Genomic DNA, 19,089 nt, shown 5'->3' with positions numbered 1-19,089 from the left:
CGATGGATTTGTTTCTTACAAACACACAACTTTTCACTTCACAAGGTGTTAACCGATGGACTGGAGTGGTGTGGATGATTGTGATGTTTTTATCAGCTGTTTGGACTCTCATTCTGACGGCACCCATTCACTGCAGAGGATCCATTGCTGAGCAAGTGATGTAATGCTACATTTCTCCAAACCTGATGAAGAAACAAACTCATCTACATCTTGAATGGTTTGAGGGTGAGCACATTTTTAGCAAATGCTCATTTTTTGGGTGAACAATTCCTTTAAAGGGCCATACTTATAGTCATTGTGTCTTCTGGAAAATCAGTTTCCCAGTTTGTGCCTCGGTTTGTTTTATGGATGTTTCCCAACATCTCATTGTATTTCAGGTCTCCTGTGCCGGTACTCTCTGGTTTGTGAACCCTGTATAAATAAATGTATTTTTCTATTATGATATTCTGCTTTATGTGACAGTTTTTGGTAGAAAGGATTTCAGAAGCTTTTTAGGTTATTGCATTTCATACCAAGTCCAAGTTAAATGTCAAATGCACAACAATATTGTATGCACCAATGTTTTTATTTTTTTATCAGAAGATGCGTCTTGTGTCTGTTTTTCAAAACATATGCAGTTTTTTCAAGTCTCTTTGAGTTTTTTTGATAGTTTGTGTGAGGAACAGACTGAAATTCAATGCATTGTTCATTGTTCAAGGCAAAATCTTCCCATCCACAACATGAAGGAAGCTGAAATTTGAGTCAGTTCCTCACACCAATCTATCATGTGACACAAGTTATATGGACTACTTTTATGGGAAAGATATGCAACTGCATGTATAACCATTCTGCATCATAAACTCTCCTGCTGAACTCCTGATGAATCTCATGGGGAAAAAAGCAGAGTGGATCCCGATTTTGAGGAAATCTGCCAGATGAAGCCGCTGTGGGCATCTGTTCTCCTCGAATAATTCATCACGGCAGTTAAACAGGCGAGAAAGCTCACATTCACTCTGTCTGGCGTCATTAGCTCCTTCAGGTATTGTTCTGCATGATTCTGGCTTCATGGACCTGCAGGAGAACGACAGAGGTGTTCAGAATGACAGACTGGCAGGAAAGCTGCCAGAATGATTGAAGAAGCACTGAGATGGAGGAAAAACAAGGTCAGGGAACAGACGGGAAATACTGGCTCGTCGTCTTGGAGGATGGAAACAACGGCGCTTCCCAGATTTTAGGAAAGCATTTTTTCTGCCGTATAAGCAATATCGTGTTCAGCAAAATTTTAGTGCTCAGAAGGATAATTGTCACTTAATTAAGTAGTTAAATTTGGCATGTGGCCTCCAAATATTGGCTCCACTAACAAAGTACCATAGTATTACCATGGTACAAACCGGTATTCCATGTAAATATAGTTCATGAACATGGAAATCGTTCAGTACCATGATATCAAACCAATTCTGAAGTGGATTGCCACCAGACAGATCAGGCTGGTTAAGTTCAATCGTTTTAATGAGGAGATCAGTTGGCAAACTAGTTAACCAGCAGAATACTTGCTTTCTTGGTTTTAAGACCAGCTTAATCCATTTTAAGCTCATTTTAGGCAATTTTTCATAGATCACTATAACTCGCAGGCAAGTTTTACACTACACCGTAGAGCAAAACTAGAAAGATGGAGAAATCACTACTTTTATTCAGCAAGGACGCATTAAATTGATCAAAAGTTAAAGACATTTAAAATGTTCCAAAAGATTTCAAATAAATGCTGTACTTTTAAACTTTCTATTCAATCCTGAAAAATAAAATGTATCAGCTTCCACAAAAGTATTCAGCAGCACAACTGTTTTCAACATTGATGATAATCAGAAATGAGCAGCATATTAAAGTGATTTCTGAAGGATCATGTGACACTGAAGACTGGAGTAATGATGCTGAAAATTCAGCTTTGATCACAGAAATAAATTACATTCTACAATACATTCACACAGAAAACAGCTATTTTAAATGTTAATAATATTTCACAATTTTTACTATATTTTTGATCAAATAAATGCAGCCTTGGTGAGCAGAAGAGACTTCTTTCAAAAACAAAAAAATTATATTCCTTTTTTCCATCACAGGAATAAATTACATATATCACATATCACATAGGAAACAGCTATTAAATTTTAAATTAAAGACTTAAAATATTTAAAAAGTGTAATGATATTATACAATATTACAGTTTTTCAATAGTTCATAGCAGATGTCTTATGTTTTTTTGTTTTTGTTTTTCATGAGAAGAACAACACATAGGCCTGTTTGGAATATTTTGACTGTGACAGTTTTATGCTCAAAAATACTTTTAATAAATGCTTTAAATAACCTCACATGCCTCCTGGGCAATAAAACACAAGGCTAAACTTCAACAACGACTGCTATTGTCTGGAATGTTATATGAATAATAGAGATGCATAACTATCCTGCATGACTGTTCTGTCATCGATCAATCCATACAAACTGTACAAGCAGCAATATCTAGGTCTGTTTATCTTGACATGATTTCTGCTTTACTCCTCTTCCTTTTTTCAGGCTTCAGCAGGCTTTGGGAGATTCAATTTGTTCAACAAACATGCTTGTGTTGCCATCCAGTGGATGATGGATGACCTACATTTGGAAACTACTGCACTAGTCTTAGTGAGGTATAGTGTACAACGAGGAAGATGTTTTCAGCCATAACTCAAGTCTTTCAAGTATAAAGTAATATCCTTAAATAACCGCTGTTAAAAATAGACCTTAAATGCGTTTCCGCCTTATTTTTAACGTAAGCGCGAGCGCGGCCATTTATGTGCGCGGCTTCCGGTCTCATTCGCTTCAGTTATTTTAACTGTACATAAGTGCAGCTTTATACTGAAAACTGCTATTTGTTAGTATATTATTTTAATTTATGTTCATAATCATATACACACTGATTTATAGCGCGAATAATTTTTACCATCACTGCACTTTATTTTTCTAGTCGCTTAGCGGCTAATGGACCGGAAGTCGCGCGCATTCAAGGCTAATAGCTTACTTCCACGTTTCAAAATAAGGTGACTAGAGCTGTAAATTTCACGTAAAGCAACTCAGATCATATGATGAGAAAAGTTTTCAGATCATATTGTGATCCAGAGCGAGTTTGGGACACCTGTGAGATTATTGGAGTCTCTTTCTCAGGAGAAACAACCAACTCTAATTTGGGAAATATTTCAGATTGTCATTTGTGAAAATTAGGATAAACAGATTTTTTATTATTATTATTAATTTACATCAGAACTTAAATGGTTCGTATATGTGACGCTGGAGCTCAAAAGCAGTCATAAGTAGCACAGGTATATTTGTAGAAATAGCCTACAATGCATTGTATGGGTCAAAATGATCAATTTTTCTTTTATGCCAAAAATCATTAGGATATTAAGTAAAGATCATGTTCCATGAAGATATTTAGTCAATTTTCTACCGTAAATATATCAAAACTTAATTTTTTGTTAGTAATATGCATTGCTAAGAACTTCATTTGGACAACTTTAAAGGTGATTTTCTCAATATTTAATATTTTTTTGCACCCTCAGATTCCAGATTTTCATATATTTGTACCTCAGCCAAATATTGTCCGATCCTAACATGCATCAATGAAAAGCTCATTTATTCAGCTTTTGGATGATCTATAAATCTCAATTTCCAAAAATGTAACCTTATGACTGGTTTTGTGGTCCAAGGTCACGTATATAAAACGAAATGATTTATCTCTGAATCCACAAACCCAGTGTTCCAGCATCAGTGCGGTGAACGGATGAACGTGGTTTTGAAAATTGTAGGAAAACAAAGGATAAAAGGTCACCACATCACTTCAAGGGCTTCATTTAACCCATGCAGGTGAGTTTATTTGCCAGGTGTCTGGTGTTTAGTGTAACTCTGTTGAGTTCATGTGGCTGGTTGTGGTGAGTGTTGTTATGTTGAATCTTCTGTGGTTTCCCCGCTGTCATCTTCAACACCGCTGGACGAGCGCTGACTCTGTCCTGACGTCCCTCCAGAGAACTTCACACACTTTGTAGATTTCTGTGACAGAGAAAATTCACATTTATTTCTCGAATAAATAATGCAGACACTTTAAAGTCGTGATGAAACAGAAGTAGCGACTGATCTTTTCTTCCATATTCGCATCGTGTACTTATTTACATGTTGTTCCAAGCCACTTTCTTTCTTTCATGTAGCACAAAAGCAGATGTTTACAAGTGCCATATAAGTGAGTAAGTGATGACACAATTGACATTTTAAGGAGAATGAACAGTTTTAACACTTTTTAAAAAGTGAATTCATGTCAGACCTGTTTATTGCTCTCTCCTCGTGGATAGCGTGCGATGTCGTCTCTCTTTCGCTCCACTTTTTCCCAGTCTTCTTCCCAGAGTTCCCTCCTGTAGTCGGATTTCTGCGTCGTGATTCGATGGTAGATCGCCTGGTTTTCATGAGTCACCTGAAGAAGCTTCTCCCTCCTTTTCTCAGCATTCAGACTGTAAAACAGATTATTGGTATAACTAAAACTATTAAAACATTCTATATTCTATATATATATATATATATATATATATATATATATATATATATATATATATATATATATATAAATGCTTTAAAGACATATTTACAAACAAAAACCCGCTGAAAATCACAAAAACACCATAAAACTCCTAAAACTGACTAAAATTGAAAAGCAAGCATTAAAATAATTCAAATTGCTATTAACAATATTATAAATAAAACATTTAAAACAATTTTAAAAACATTTATGAAACTGCTGAAAAACACAAAAACTACTTAAACCTTAACTAAAATTAAAAACAAAACAGAAATGATAAAAAATACAAAATATTAATAAAATTAAAAAATAAAAAATGAAGAAAAACTAAATCACAAAACAAAATGACCAATTTTAAAAATGAAAGACAAAATAAAAAATAATTCAAAATATTCTAAATAATAATTTATAAAAAAAAAAAAAAAACACTATATTAAGAACTACTGAAAATCACAAAAACATAATTAATTAACTATAATTAAAAACAAAACAAAATATGAAAATCTAATTCAAAATGTTTCTAAAAATTATCATCAATGCAAATGTATTTAAGAAATACTATAGACTTAAAAATAAAAACCTAACTGAAAACAGCAAAATTACTATAACTTTAACTAAAATTGAGACAGAAAATTAAAACTATAAACAGAAAATGTCAAACTAAAGTACAAATAAAAACTACTTTAAAATATTGTATATTATATTCATGAAACTAAAAATAGCACTGTATTACTAAAATCTAAATATATAGTTTTTACATATTCTGAAGGAATTGTGCATGGAACAAATCTTTTTTAAACTATAAAACAATTCACCAGTCCTTCCATCATACTGTATAAAAACACAGCCGGTATGGCCACAACCCATCCACCAGTGGACCGCGTTCAGATCCCTCAGGTTTGATGGAGGATAGCTTACGTGTCTCTCAATAATTCATAAAGGCTTTGTCAACAGCCCAGCATGAATGATTCATCCCGTCAGTTTGAGATCCGCAGATGACATGAGACGCCGCGGGAGAAACGACACCAGAAACCCTTCTCAAATAAACAGCTCCTAACCAGGTCAGCGTGTGACTGTGTTAACTACAGTCACATAAACACACAAACACCTGCACTCTTGGTAATGGTTCCTGTGGTCCACGAGGCCTTTGGAGCGAGAGATCGCAGCCAGTTTGGACGCCAGGTGATGATTGTCTCTCTCGATGATGAACATCCTCTCTTCCTGCACCTGAAAACAACACAAACTCATTTAATATATTTTAATACATGCATTTGAACAAAAAAAAAAATCTTTTTTTTTTTTTTCCTACACACATTTTTTGTAAATGCATCTATATAAATTGACATATGAATACATTGTACATTGCAGTGAAAAAAAAAAAAATGTAATACATTCTTGTTTACATATTAATTAATGAGTCACCTGGATTTTCTTCAGTTTCTGTTGAATATGTGCAGGCGTTTGGATGCCCTTGGTGTTGACCACGGGTTTGGCTTCTCGCACCTAAGAAAGAAACACAGAGAGAAAATTAAATACTTGGAAGTAAATACAGGGAGAAAATAATTTCAGCTGTGCTCCTGTATTTAAGACTGCATTTCTCTGTAAGGATTTCAGTCTTTACTGATCCAGTAGATTCTACATTTAAAAATAAACAATATACACACCACTGGTCAAAATGTGGAAATAATACTTATGTTTTTGAAAGAAGTCTCTTCTACTGATCAAGGCTGCATTTATATGATCAAATATATTATTAACATTTAAAATAAATGTTTTCTATGTGAATATATTTTAAAATGTAATTTATTCCTGTGATGCGCAGCTGTATTTTCAGCATCATTCCTCCAGTCTTCAGTGTCACATGATCTTCAGAAATCATTCTAATATGCTGATTTGCTGCTCAACAAACATTTCTGATTATTATCAATGTTGAAAACAGTTGTGCTGCACAATATTTTAAGAAACCGTGATCAATTTTATTTTTCAGGATTCTTTGATGAACAGAAAGTTCAGAAGAACAGTATTTATTTGAAATAGACTTCTTTTGTAACATTATAAATGACTTTACTGACACTTTTTATTAATTTTATGTACCCCAAACTAAGTGCATCACCGTTTCCACAAAAATATTGGTCAGCACAACAGTTTTCAACATTGATAATAATCAGAAATGTTTCTTGAGCAGCAAATCTGAAGGATCATGTGACACTGAAGACTGGAGGAATGATGCTGAAAATTCAGCTTTGATCACAGAAATAAATGACACTTTAAAATAGCTGCCCAAATTCGTTTTTAAGCAATATCAAACACGATTATGAAACAAACAGAAGCATAAAGATGCCGAAACCTTGCTGCGGTGGTCCTCATAGCGCGTCTGGTCCCATCGCTGCTGCAGGTATTTGTTGGTCGCGGGTTTCAGGGGCTGGTAGGATTTGTGCATCACTTGGCTTCTGTTTGACAGACTGCTTTTGTCTGATCTCTATTTATTAAACGGGCAGTTCGAGTCCTGGATGCTGATTGGTAGATAGCGGTATCATATTAAAAGATCTGTTTATCATCCTTAGCAACCACCCGTAGCGACATAAACATAAGTGTTTTTTTGGTAAAACTAACGGACCAACATGTTTAAAAGTACATTTTGATCTATAAGCGGCAAAACAATTGAATATGAGTGATTTGAAGAACAGTTTGAAGAGACTAGAAAAAAATGTGTTTATTTTTGTATTTGCCATTTATAACAAAATATTTATAGGCTAACCATAATTAATCATATTATTAAAGCACACTTTAAGAAGGTTAAATGTATTATTATTTCAGGCAAAATTGTTTATTAATAATTCAATTAGGTATATGTGCCCCTCTTGGAGTAGTATGTCAATCATTCATTTAGTTGTGAGGCCACGCCCCTCCCTCGGAGGTGTACTGATCGAGCTCGTGCTGTTCCGCGATCCGGTTCGGTTAAACTAAACGACGGAAAACGTAAGTTTTCTGATGCTGGTACATAAACATATAGGCTAGATATATGTGTGTGTGATGGCATATTAATTTATTTAGCTCCATCAGACCTAAGAACATTCTGTTGCTGGTTTTGGTTAGGCACTATTTCTTATTGCGGAAGGATAACCATTTATGATTTTACGTCAAAAAAAAAAACAAGTAACATTTTGATAAATTTTTTTGGCCTTAATGTTTGTGTTACGTAGACATAACTAAACTAAACCTTGCACTTAGCAAAAACAATAATTAAAACTGCAGCGGCAAAAAAATATAATAATGTGAAGTATAAAAAATGCAATTAACAAATAAAAATTATTTACTTATTGTTTTGGTCATTCTTTTAAAATAACTTTTCTTTTTTATTTTGTTTACTTTTTGTATTCATTTATTTATTTTTTGAGAAAGGCCCTGCCATGACAGCACGTAACTGGGCGTTCATTCATTCGCGCATGCGCTGTTGTCCGCGCAGGGATAAACGGACTGTACAGTTGTCGAAATCATCTGCAAATGAGATGAGAAATTTTGGTCAGATTAAAATGTTCATCCGATTTCATTGTGTAAATTACCTTTTTAAATAGGTTATGCTTTCTTTGGATTATTTGACTACTCAAAAGAGAATATACGAAAATATAACTTAAATAATTTGTGTTTCCTGCTAGCTAAATTTTAACATCCATACACAAAAATCTCTGTATTCATCCTATGTGTCATCTTATACATTCCTTATGAAAATTAACCACTACTACTACTACTAAAAAAATAATAATAAAACATGATTATAGTTGTTTTGTTTTATAACTGTACTATCTCAATGCTTTGATGTTTTGTATGCCTTCTTTTTAATAAAAATAAATAAATAAATACATTTCAAAAATCAGAAAAAAGATTCCCAAACCCGCTCCGAAGTTCCGGTCCAAGTCAAATGATTCGAAACTGTTTGCGACACAATGGTTTAAAGGGATACTCCACCCCAAAATGAAAATTTTGTCATTACTCACTTACCCCCATGTCGTTCCAACCCCGTAAAAGCTTCATTCGTCTTCGGAACACAATTTAAGATATTTTGGACATCATCAAAATAGTCCATCTGGCATCAGTGGCTCAATCTGAATGGCGCTACGGTGACACAGAGAAAATAAATTGTTGAATAAAGTCGTTATTTTTGTTTTCTTTGCGTACAAAAAGTATTCTTGTCTCTTTAACATTCAGATTGAACCACTGATGGCAGATGGACTATTTTGATGATGTCCAAAATATCTTAAATTGTGTTCCGAAGACGAATGAAGCTTTTAGGGACCGACATGGGGGCAAGTGATTGACAAATGACAACATTTTCATTTTGGGGTGGAGTATCCCTTTAAGTGATTCAGAGTTTCGAAAAGCTCTGTTTCACTACATGCTTTTTAAGCGATGTGGAAATCCGAAAATGAATAGCTCTTTTGATCTGGTTTTTGCTAGTGAATCACTTGAAACCACGAGTTTAAATCAATCTGAGCGGTTCCAGCGTAAATGACTCATTTAATTGATTTGGTTTGTCTGTTCCTCCGCTTTTCGTGTCTTCAGCCATGACCTTATTCTCCAGAGAAGCCTGTCACCATCTTTAGAACATTGTCTTTGAACTTCCATTTGTGCAGTAGCTCTGTATATTTCTATGGCATCGTTGACTAAAGAATCCATCAAAGAGCAAAAAAGCTCATCTTGAAATTGCTGTTTATGCAAATAAAATATAATAGCAATAGCCGAGATAATAGCAATCTAATTTTACTCTTATAAAGTTCAAAAAAAGTGCAAAATTGCTGTTTAAAGGCCCGTTCACACTAAGCACGATAACGATATTATCGTCCACACCGGCGAACGATATCGTCTGTTTATTCTAAGCGCGCGCTCGTCTGCAGCTTTAAATTATTCTTGAGCTGCACAGCAGGATGGATTCTGATTGGCTGACAATGTTTGTATCGTTCATCAGCTGGAAAAAAAATCGTTCTTGAAGTGATTCCAACGATATCGTTTCTCTGTGACTTTATCGTTATAGCTGTGGTGTGGACTCTGCTATTCTTTAATACTGAGAAAGATTTTTAGAACTATATCTTTATCGTTATCTTTGTAGTTATTATCGTGCTTAGTGTGAATGGGCCTTAAGAGTAATTTAGCTGGTAAAGTGGATTTATGTATTGTAGAGTTAACGAAAGTTATCGTGAGCATTGTAATGTTTGTCAGTAGACCAGGAAGATTTTAAAACGAGCGGTTCATTCATAAATCCGTGAGATCACTGTGGAAATACAACCGGAAGACAAGACAACAAATGCAGCGCTAAAAAGGGGCGAGGCTACATAATACGACACCGTTAGTACTGGCTACTAAATCTACAGGTGAGATAATCAATTTACTGCTAACTAGTGAAAACACTCCATTAATATGTCGAGCTGCAGCTCAAAAATACATGTTAGATGGAGCGAGTTTGTAGCTTAATTCACTATATTTTACATAGTTTGACCACTGCAGTTCAGTTGGTGACAGTTCAAGAGGAAATCAGTTGAAAGCATGCAGTCATCTCATTGAAATGAATGTTCAGTTCATCAGTATAAAGTAATAAATGAATGCCTTTTATTGTCATTATACACACGTACAATGAATTTAGGATAGCTTCCCCTCAGCATAATTTACATATATCACGTAGTGCACATTCAACAAATTTAACCATGTTACATACTTGCACAATAGAGAGTGGAGTTACTCTAGAGAATCATATAGCACAAAAGTCTCCCCAAGAAGGAGAAAAAAAAAATATTGCACAATAAGGGGTTGTATTGCACTAAGATGTGCATTCACAGTAGGCATATTGTGGATGCACATCTTAGTGCAATACAACCCCTTATTGTGCAAAAAAACAAAACAAAACAAAAAATCTCCTTCTTGGAGAGACTTAGTGCAGTACAACATAAAGTTAAATCATTCATCTGAACTGTGCACATATGTTTTAAACACTTCAGCTACCTTATAAATTCTTACTCCGCACATATTAAACATATATCATTGAAAGCATATTTACTTTAACTTCTCAGTAGTATGATCTATTTCAGATGCGGCCGAAATTACAACAACAGTAGTTACATACACATATTTTTAACTGTTTGATCAAAATGATTGCTAGGGACAATTTAGTAGTGGCTTGATTTGTTAGGGACATATCCCGAGCGTCTCTACTAAATTCTACGCCCTTGGAATTTAGAATTCTGTTTCCCATTTTAGAATCTGTAAAATGTTAGAAATCAGAATGTTGAGAACTTAAGAACTCAGGACTCAGAGTTGAGAATGTGTTTTGTTGTATTGAGTTGTCTCTGTGAGCGCTGGTCTGATATTCCCCACAGCAGATGGGCCGGAGCGCCTCCAGAGACGGAGCTGTTACCATGGCATCACGGCTCACCTGTACCTGCACCAGTATCCCAGCAGAAGAGATCAGGTGTCCATGAAGTCCTACCGTTCCCGTTCACAGCCCACTGACTTCACTGAACGCTGTGAGGTACACCGGAGAGTAGACGGTCTAATTGTGAATACAGAGCATCTGTCATGAGAAGCACAATGGGAATACGATGAAATAAATAGGGCAGACCAGGGCTTGTTGTCACACTTTTTTTTTACCTCAGTGAATATTTAATATTTTCCAGTGGTGTGTGTGTGTGTGTGTGTGTGTATATATATATATATATATATATATATATTTATGTGAAACAGCAAAAATGAAATAAATCTAACATGCAAATAAATATATATTTAAAAAAAACAGATATTAAAATTAATGAACTATGTAAAATGATAACATATAAAGCATATAAAGATGCCAATTTGTAAACAAGCATTTATGTAACTAGAGATAAAGAGCTGTGACAACAAGGCTTGGTCTGCTGTGCCACAGTATGATTGATTGGCTCCTATTATATATGGGATGGGATGTAGATAAATGGCTTGTTTTTTTGTTTTTGACGTTAGTGCTGATGAAATATACCTGCATGCTTCTGTTTGAATCAGGACCCATACATTTATGTATTATAAGTTTGAACTTATGAACTAGATTTTGTATATAGTGGCACATGGGGCAAGTTGTCACATATGCCAACCCTCAGACATCATACAAAACTACCAAATTTTGCTATAAGTTTGATCGCAACATATAATCATTGCTGTTAATAGTGTTCACCGTCTGTTTGATTACATGTCATTAAATAACTGCTTGCTTTTTACCCTACATTTTTGCCATATGGACATCAAATTGAGATAGTCACCACTGATAAGCTATTACTAAATATAATATAAAAACTTTAATTTTCTGTAAAGCTGCTTTGCCATGATTTGCATCGTGAAAAGCGCTATACAAATAAACTTGAATTGAATTGAATATGTAAATCCCAAGATTTTTATCCCAATAACAAAATTTTCAAGACATAAATCTCTGTCTTTGTTTTGCAGGGTTTTTAATAATTTAAAACACTTTTTAAAAAATATTGTTATTTTTGACCTTTTCAGTTTTACTCTTAAATTAAATCTTACTCTTAAATCTTAAAATCCTAAAAAGCCATTAAATGGCCTTTAATACATGTTGAATACTGATTTATTGTGAAATATGCCTTTTTAAAATAGTAATTCATATTTCAAAACAAATCAGTCCCTCTATAGAGGCATATTGTTGCAAATTGTTGTTAAAAATAACCCCCCCAAAAAGTCGGACAACTAGCCCCGGTCTCTCTTCTGCAGTCTACCAGAATAGTGCCATGTCTATCTGCAGCTGGTTTGAGTCTGATGCGATTCAGCTGATGCTTAATTGCTTTAAATAGCTGAATAAAACAAGTCAGTGTAAATTCGATTTGTGAACTGACCGTTGCTCCTCCTGAATAGGCCAAATTGAAACAGAATTGATCCAGAGACCCAAGGAGTATCGACAGGCACTGATGTTGATGCTGCAGGCGATGTTGTTCCTGTTCCTCTGATGACCACCAGATGGTGTAATTCCCTCATCTGCTGATCTGAAGGTAAGCAGCCATGTTTTTTGCAGGCCAGTAAAGTTTGCAGTCCCAGAGAAAAGCAGCAGCCTTTCCTGATTATATCGCTGCATTTCACAGCTTTTCCATGCAAACGTGCCGTTTAGCTGCATAACAAACATCTGTTCGGCAGACAGCATGAATATAGCGTTAAAAGGAAAGCATTTGAGGCATTTATGCCACGTTGTTTGTTAAAACAGTTGCAAGGAAAAACATTTAAGTCAAGTCACATGCAGATTGTTCCAAAGCAGCTTGACATTAATAAACAGGAAAATAACAGTGTCAGTGTTGTAAAATTATGAAAGAAATTTAGTTTTAGCTGTAAAGCAGCTTTACAGAAGATAATAGTGTCATTATTCAGCTAATTAAATAAAAGCTTGTTTACGCCCTGGGATTTTAAAAAAAAAATTGCAACTGTTTATCTCACAATTCAGACTTTTTTTATGAACATATATTTGCAAGAACTTTTTTATCAGACTTCCGAGTCTCACAATTCTTTTTTTTTTCTGGCCATTCCAAGTTTACATCTCACAGTTTGACTTTTTTCTCACAGTTTTGAGTTTACATCTTGTAATTTGACTTTTTCATGCAATCCTGGGTTTACATCTTGTAGTTCAAACTTTTTTTTTGGCAGTTCTGAGTTTACATCTTATCATTTTGACTTTTTTCTCGCAATTGAATTTACATTTCACAATTCTGACTTTTCCCCACAATTCCAAGTTTACATCTCGCAGTTTGACGTTTTTCTCACAATTCTGAGTTTATATCTCGCAATTACGATTTTTTTTATTTTTTTCAGAATTTTGTCTTTACATCTTGCAATTTTGACTTTTTTTCTCGCAATTCCAAGTTTATATCTCGCAATTAAGATTTTTTTTTTCTTTCAGAATTTAGTCTTTACATCACGCAACTTTGACTTTTTTCTCGCAATTCCAAGTTTACATCTTGCAATTAAGACTTTTTTCTCGCAATTCCAAGTTTATATCTCGTAATTAAGACTTTTTTCTCAGAATTTGTCTTTACATCTCGCAATTTTACTTTTTTTTTTTTTGCAATTCCAAGTTTACATTTCGCAATTTTGACTTTTTTTCTCACAATTCCAAGTTTATATCTCGCAATTAAGACTTTTTTCTCAGAATTTTGTCTTTACATCTCAATTCTGACCTTTTTGTTTGTTTGTTTCTGCCACAAAATAAAAAATAAAGAAGGCAATTGTGACTTTTTATCACAATTCTGACTTTTTTTTCACAGCTGTGAGAAAAAGTCTGAATTGTGATGTAAAAGGTCGCAATTGCCTTCTTTATTTATTTATTTTATTTTTTTAATCCCATGGCGGAAACATGCTTCCATAAAATTGCACAGTTAGTGTCATAGTGTTCAAACAATAATTCATAAAAGAGACAATTCTATGGTTTTATTACTCAAGACATGTAGAAACATTGTGCTCTAGAAAGTGCAGGTCTTCTCTCTCAGCTTGAAGGACAGATGAATCCCAAATGACATCAAAAGTCTCATCTGATTTTACTAGATTAAAAAAAGAGACTTTTGCTGGAGTCTCCTTTGATATTTCTCCTCAGGAAAAGTCTCACAAATGTCTCTTCTAAAGTTTGTGCTGATCTTGTGAGTTTATAGATTTCCGCTGCTGAATGGAGCTTGTTTGAGGATGATTCGTTGGGCTTCTGTGTACTGATGTCAGCTGATGTCAGCCGCTGTTTTCCTAGTATCATAAAGGTGCTTCTGCAAACACATCTCACTCGCCTCGTGTTTGGAGAACAAGCACGTCAGATTGAGGTGACAGCAAAATCGTGCTGTAATTGCCGGTGGCTTGTGATTGTTTGAGGTAGATTAAAACACCTGGTGAGCTAAGTAGGCAGCATTTTAAGGCATCATAAGTGCTTCAAAATGTAGGTAGCATAATTATGCTGCCTCATAAGATGCATCATTTTGGCCAAATTATGAGGCAGCATTGCATGTATTCGTCAAGGTTAAGGCAAACCCAGAATGCATTGCTAGATGGTGGACACACCTTTAGAGAAATACCAAAATCTAAATGAAATGAACTGAAATGATGCATAAGTGTCTATGGTAATTAGAGCATCATGGCACTCGTTATCTTAGCAATATGCAAACTTTCTTCTAATCAGTTATGAATCGAGTGTCTCACGCAGAGCTGTATTGAGTTTCTGTCCATGCAGAGCGTTTTTAGACCACTCACTTATGAAGCTTCATTTCAGTTAAGATGCTGCCTTAGAAACTGCTTTTGTAGATTTTAGAACAGAGCCTTTCTTGTTCTCTCAGACCCTTTGTTTTTCCCTTGCATAAAATCAATTGTTAGGTTCCTCCAACTGCTGCTCCTGTGTGTGTGTGTGTGTGTGTGTGTGTGTGTGTGTGTGTGCACGTGTGTGTGTGTGCTGGTGAATATGCTGATAATTCTTCCTGAGAACAGAGAACTGCCCAGCTGATACGCTGGGCTCTGACCACCTAGAAACCACCCTGAACACCCTAGCGATTCCTTAGCAACTGCCTTGAACACCCTAGCAACCACTGTGAGCACCCTAGCAACAGCTTTAGCATTCACCCACAACACCCTAGCAATGGCCCTAGCATCCACTCACAACACCCTAGCAATGTCCTGGCAACCACTGCACTAGCAACACCCTAGAAACCAACACAAATGTCTTAGCAACGCCCTAGCAACCACTATTAACTCCCACCAACACCCTAGCAATCATCCACAACACTCAAGCAATGCCCTAGCAGCCATTCATAACACCCTAGCAACCAACATGAAAACCATAGCAACTGCCATCAACACCCTAGCAACTGCAACTGCTGTGTACACCCTAGCAATGGCCACACAACCGCCATTAATATCTTAGCAACACCCTAGCAACTACCCACAACACCTTAGCCACTGTCATAAATACCCTAGGACCATAGCAACTGCCATGAACACCCTAGTTATGCCATAGCAATGGCCATAAATACCCTAACAATGCCCATTAACCACTTTCCTAGAAACCAGCATAAGCATCTTATCAACACCCTAGAAACTATGAACACCCTTGCTATACCCTAGCAACCACCCATAACACCCTACTAACCAACATGTAAACAATAGGAATGTCATAGCAATCGCTATGAACACCATAGCAATGCCTTAGCAACCGCCACAAATTTCTTAGCAATGCCCTAGCAACCGCTATGTACACCCTAGCAGCCAACATGAACACCGTAGCAACTACCCACAACATTCTAGCAACCATCATGAACACCCTAGGAACATAGCAACGACCATGAACACCTTAACAATGCCCTATTAACCACTATCCCTAGAAATCACCCTAGAAATCACTATGAACACCCTAGCTATACCCTAGCAACCACCCATATCACCCTACCAACCAACATGTAAACCATAAGAATGTCATAGCAATCGCTATGAACACCATAGCAATGCCCTAGCAACCACTACCCTAGCAACCACCACAAACCTTTTAGCAATGTCTTAGAAACCGCTATGTATACCCTAGCATCCACTACTCTAGCAACACCCTAGAAACTGATGTGAACATCTTAGCATTGCCCTAGAAACCACTGATCACTCTAGCAATGCCCTAGCAACTACCCACAACACCCTAGCAACCACCACAAACGTCTTAGCAATGCCCTAGCAACTGCTATGTATACCCTAGCAACCACCTATAACACCCTAGCAACCACTACCCTAGAAGCACCCTACAAACCAAGATGAACATCTTAGCAATGCCGTAGAAACCACTATAAACACTCTAGCAACCACCCATAACACCCTGGGAAAACCCCCTAATGATCGCCATGAATACTGAATGAATGAATGAGGCATTTATATAGTGCTTTATTGTGTATTGCTGTACACCCAAAGCGCTTTGCGATCATGAGGGGGTCTCTCCTCAACCTCCACCAGTGAAAACTGTTCATGTTGTTGTTTTTGATTGTTTTTTTAGCTATCAAGGAGACGTTCAGATCCTGTGGTTTGATCGGAGCGTGTAGATGAAATAGAGTTTGTGTTTGTGTCATTTGCTCTCTGCTGAGCGTCACGTGATTGTAGTGTGTCCAAACACTCACACACACACACACACACACACACACAGAGCTGGAGTGTTTTATAGACGCTGCTGTTAGAACATTGATTGTGTCAAAGGGAGCAGCCGCCCGCACTCTGGGCCGGACAAAAGCCCTGCTCTCTATTGATTGGATAAAAGTAATAACTGACAGGCGATTCCCTGCATTTAATCGATGTCCTCGTGTTGACCCCTCCTCCTCAGCCGAGGGTCGAAGGTTACAGCAGATATTGAGAAACAATCGCAGCTGCCCCTCGGGGCAATTTGTCCGGGTCAGAGGGGTGTGGAGAAAGTGCTGATTCTCAATCTGTTTGCAGGAGATCCCAGGAGAGTCGATCCCAGTCACTGCTGATCTGATCTCAGGTCAGATACCCCTTCATACATACATTACTGGTCATAATCATTGTGACTGCTTACATTCATTATGCAATTGTGCTTGTGTATGTACACACACACACACACACACTTACGTAAAATGATTATTAGTATGATCATTTTTATTTTGGCTAATTATATTCATTATAAATGAATTGGTTTGACTATTGTGTTGACTATATTCATGATAAAGTTTATAAATTCGTTATATATGTTTTCGTTATATGTGTGTGTGCTTAATTTGATTGTAATTTTTTAACCAATAAATAGCAATTATGTGTGTATTTTTAATTTAATTTATTTATTTTTTTCAAATATGTGACCATGTACCACAAAACCAGTCATAGGGGTCAATATTTTGAAATTGAGATTTCTAAATCTTCTGAAAGCTGAATAACTAAGATTTCCATTGATGTATGGTTTGTTAGGATCGGACAATATTTGGCTGAGATACAACTATTTGAAAATCTGGAATCTGATGGTGCAAAAAAATCGAAATATTGAGAAAATCTCCTTTAAAGTTGTCCAAATGAAGTTCTTAGCAATGCATATTACTAATCAAAAATGAAGTTTTGATATATTTACTGTAGGAAATTTACAAAATATCTTCATGAAACATGATCTTTACTTAATATCCTAATGATTTTTGGTATAAAAGAAAAATGTATAATTTTGACCCATACAATGTATTGTTGGCTATTGCTACAAATATACCTGTGCTGCTTATGACTGCTTTTGTGCTCCAGGGTCACATATTTTCTCATTAATTGGTCACCTGAATATGTGTTTGTTAAGTTGTAAATACACAAACCTGACATGAACGGAACCTAAACCCGCATGGGCTTTTTGTTCTTGGCTTGGGAAGCGGACACAAATTTTTCCCGTGATGCACCAGAAAATTGAACCGTGACTGAAATCTCATTATGTCTTCAATCAGGCATCTGCACGTACAAACATATCCTGTGATCTGCTTCTTCCGTTCTGGAAAGATGTCCAGTGGAGAGACTGAATTGGGCTGCGCTTCAGATTCCTCAGGGATGAGGACGCTCTGTTCATTTGTCTCTGTGTTTTATGATGAAAATATCCAGCTGCTCTCCCTCGCGCGCTCTTGTTTGGTTTCTCCGGATTGATTTTCCCAGCAGTTGGCGTCGTGATCTGCTGGCGATGAAGCCTCGTCCTCCTCCTCTCTATCTCTCCTGGTTTCTCCAGGCCACAGGGAGGAGGTCGCAGTCGCTGCAGGTTTGCGGGAGAATGAAAGGCAGGCTGGGAATCATGTTACCGAGGCCGTTTGTCCTGACGTCTCTGGCGTTTCTCCTGTAGAGACTGAATTAATGTTTCATCAGTGCATCACTGGGAATCACGCTCCTCTCAAGCACTCCAGATTAGCAGCGTTTCAGACGCATTACAACATGAGTTGAAGAGAATAGTTTCCTATTGCAGAGTTATTGTGATAAATTATGACAAGGTCTAAATAGATTTTGTCAGATATGAGGTATAGTGATGTATAGTACTCTATACTGTCGATGGATATTGATGCACTCTAAAAAATGCTGGGTAAATATTGGACAGAACACATGCTGGGTTGTTTTCAACCAACAGTTGGGTTAAATGGGCAGTAACCCAACCGCTGGGTTCATACATATTTTACCCAGCACTGGGTTGTATTTAACCCAGCATTTTTTAGAGTGTGCATAGCGCTATACAGTATAGTGTGGAATAGTTATTTACACCAAAACACACAGCTGAGCATTTTTTTGTTTGTTTTAGTTTTTAATCCAATTTGTTGTTATGATTGTTTTTAAATAAATAAATAAATATTTTTTTAGATGGACTGTTCAAACTACAAGATGTTATTTATTTATTTGTATTATTTATTTATTTATTGCAGTGGTTGATTTCTTTATATTCATACAAGATACAAGAAAAAAACATTTTTTATAATTCTGATTTTGTTTTTAGAGGGACTTTTATTTTATTTATTTATTGCAGGGAATGATTTTTTATGCAACAT

The 19,089-nt window shown here is 36.0% G+C and overlaps 1 protein-coding gene and 1 long non-coding RNA gene across 3 annotated transcripts; one reads left to right on the top strand and one right to left on the bottom strand.

Moving 5' to 3' along the window:
• Positions 1-1,871: 1,871 nt before the first annotated feature.
• On the bottom strand, positions 1,872-7,381 carry si:ch211-284k5.2 (uncharacterized). The gene is made up of 5 exons (XM_058767552.1): positions 6,918-7,381; positions 5,993-6,073; positions 5,679-5,797; positions 4,322-4,505; positions 1,872-4,053 (listed from the first exon to the last, which is right to left on the bottom strand). Exons 1-5 carry the CDS (start codon positions 7,008-7,010, stop codon positions 3,946-3,948), a joined length of 585 nt encoding a protein of 194 aa, XP_058623535.1. The 5' UTR covers positions 7,011-7,381; the 3' UTR covers positions 1,872-3,945.
• A 2,185-nt stretch (positions 7,382-9,566) lies between these two features.
• On the top strand, positions 9,567-18,887 carry LOC131534574 (uncharacterized). 2 transcript variants are annotated; one of them, XR_009269377.1, is made up of 5 exons: positions 9,567-9,936; positions 10,939-11,087; positions 12,458-12,591; positions 17,021-17,066; positions 18,016-18,887. It is a non-coding gene; the product is annotated as an uncharacterized LOC131534574 (long non-coding RNA). The 2 variants fall into 2 exon arrangements; XR_009269376.1 differs by having other exon boundaries at positions 10,936-11,087.
• Positions 18,888-19,089: the final 202 nt, after the last annotated feature.

Source organism: Onychostoma macrolepis, chromosome 25 (genome assembly GCF_012432095.1).
Source record: "Onychostoma macrolepis isolate SWU-2019 chromosome 25, ASM1243209v1, whole genome shotgun sequence".
NCBI lineage: Eukaryota > Metazoa > Chordata > Actinopteri > Cypriniformes > Cyprinidae > Onychostoma > Onychostoma macrolepis.
Note: the sequence above shows the minus strand (reverse complement) of the source record. Positions and strands in the feature narration are given on the sequence as shown.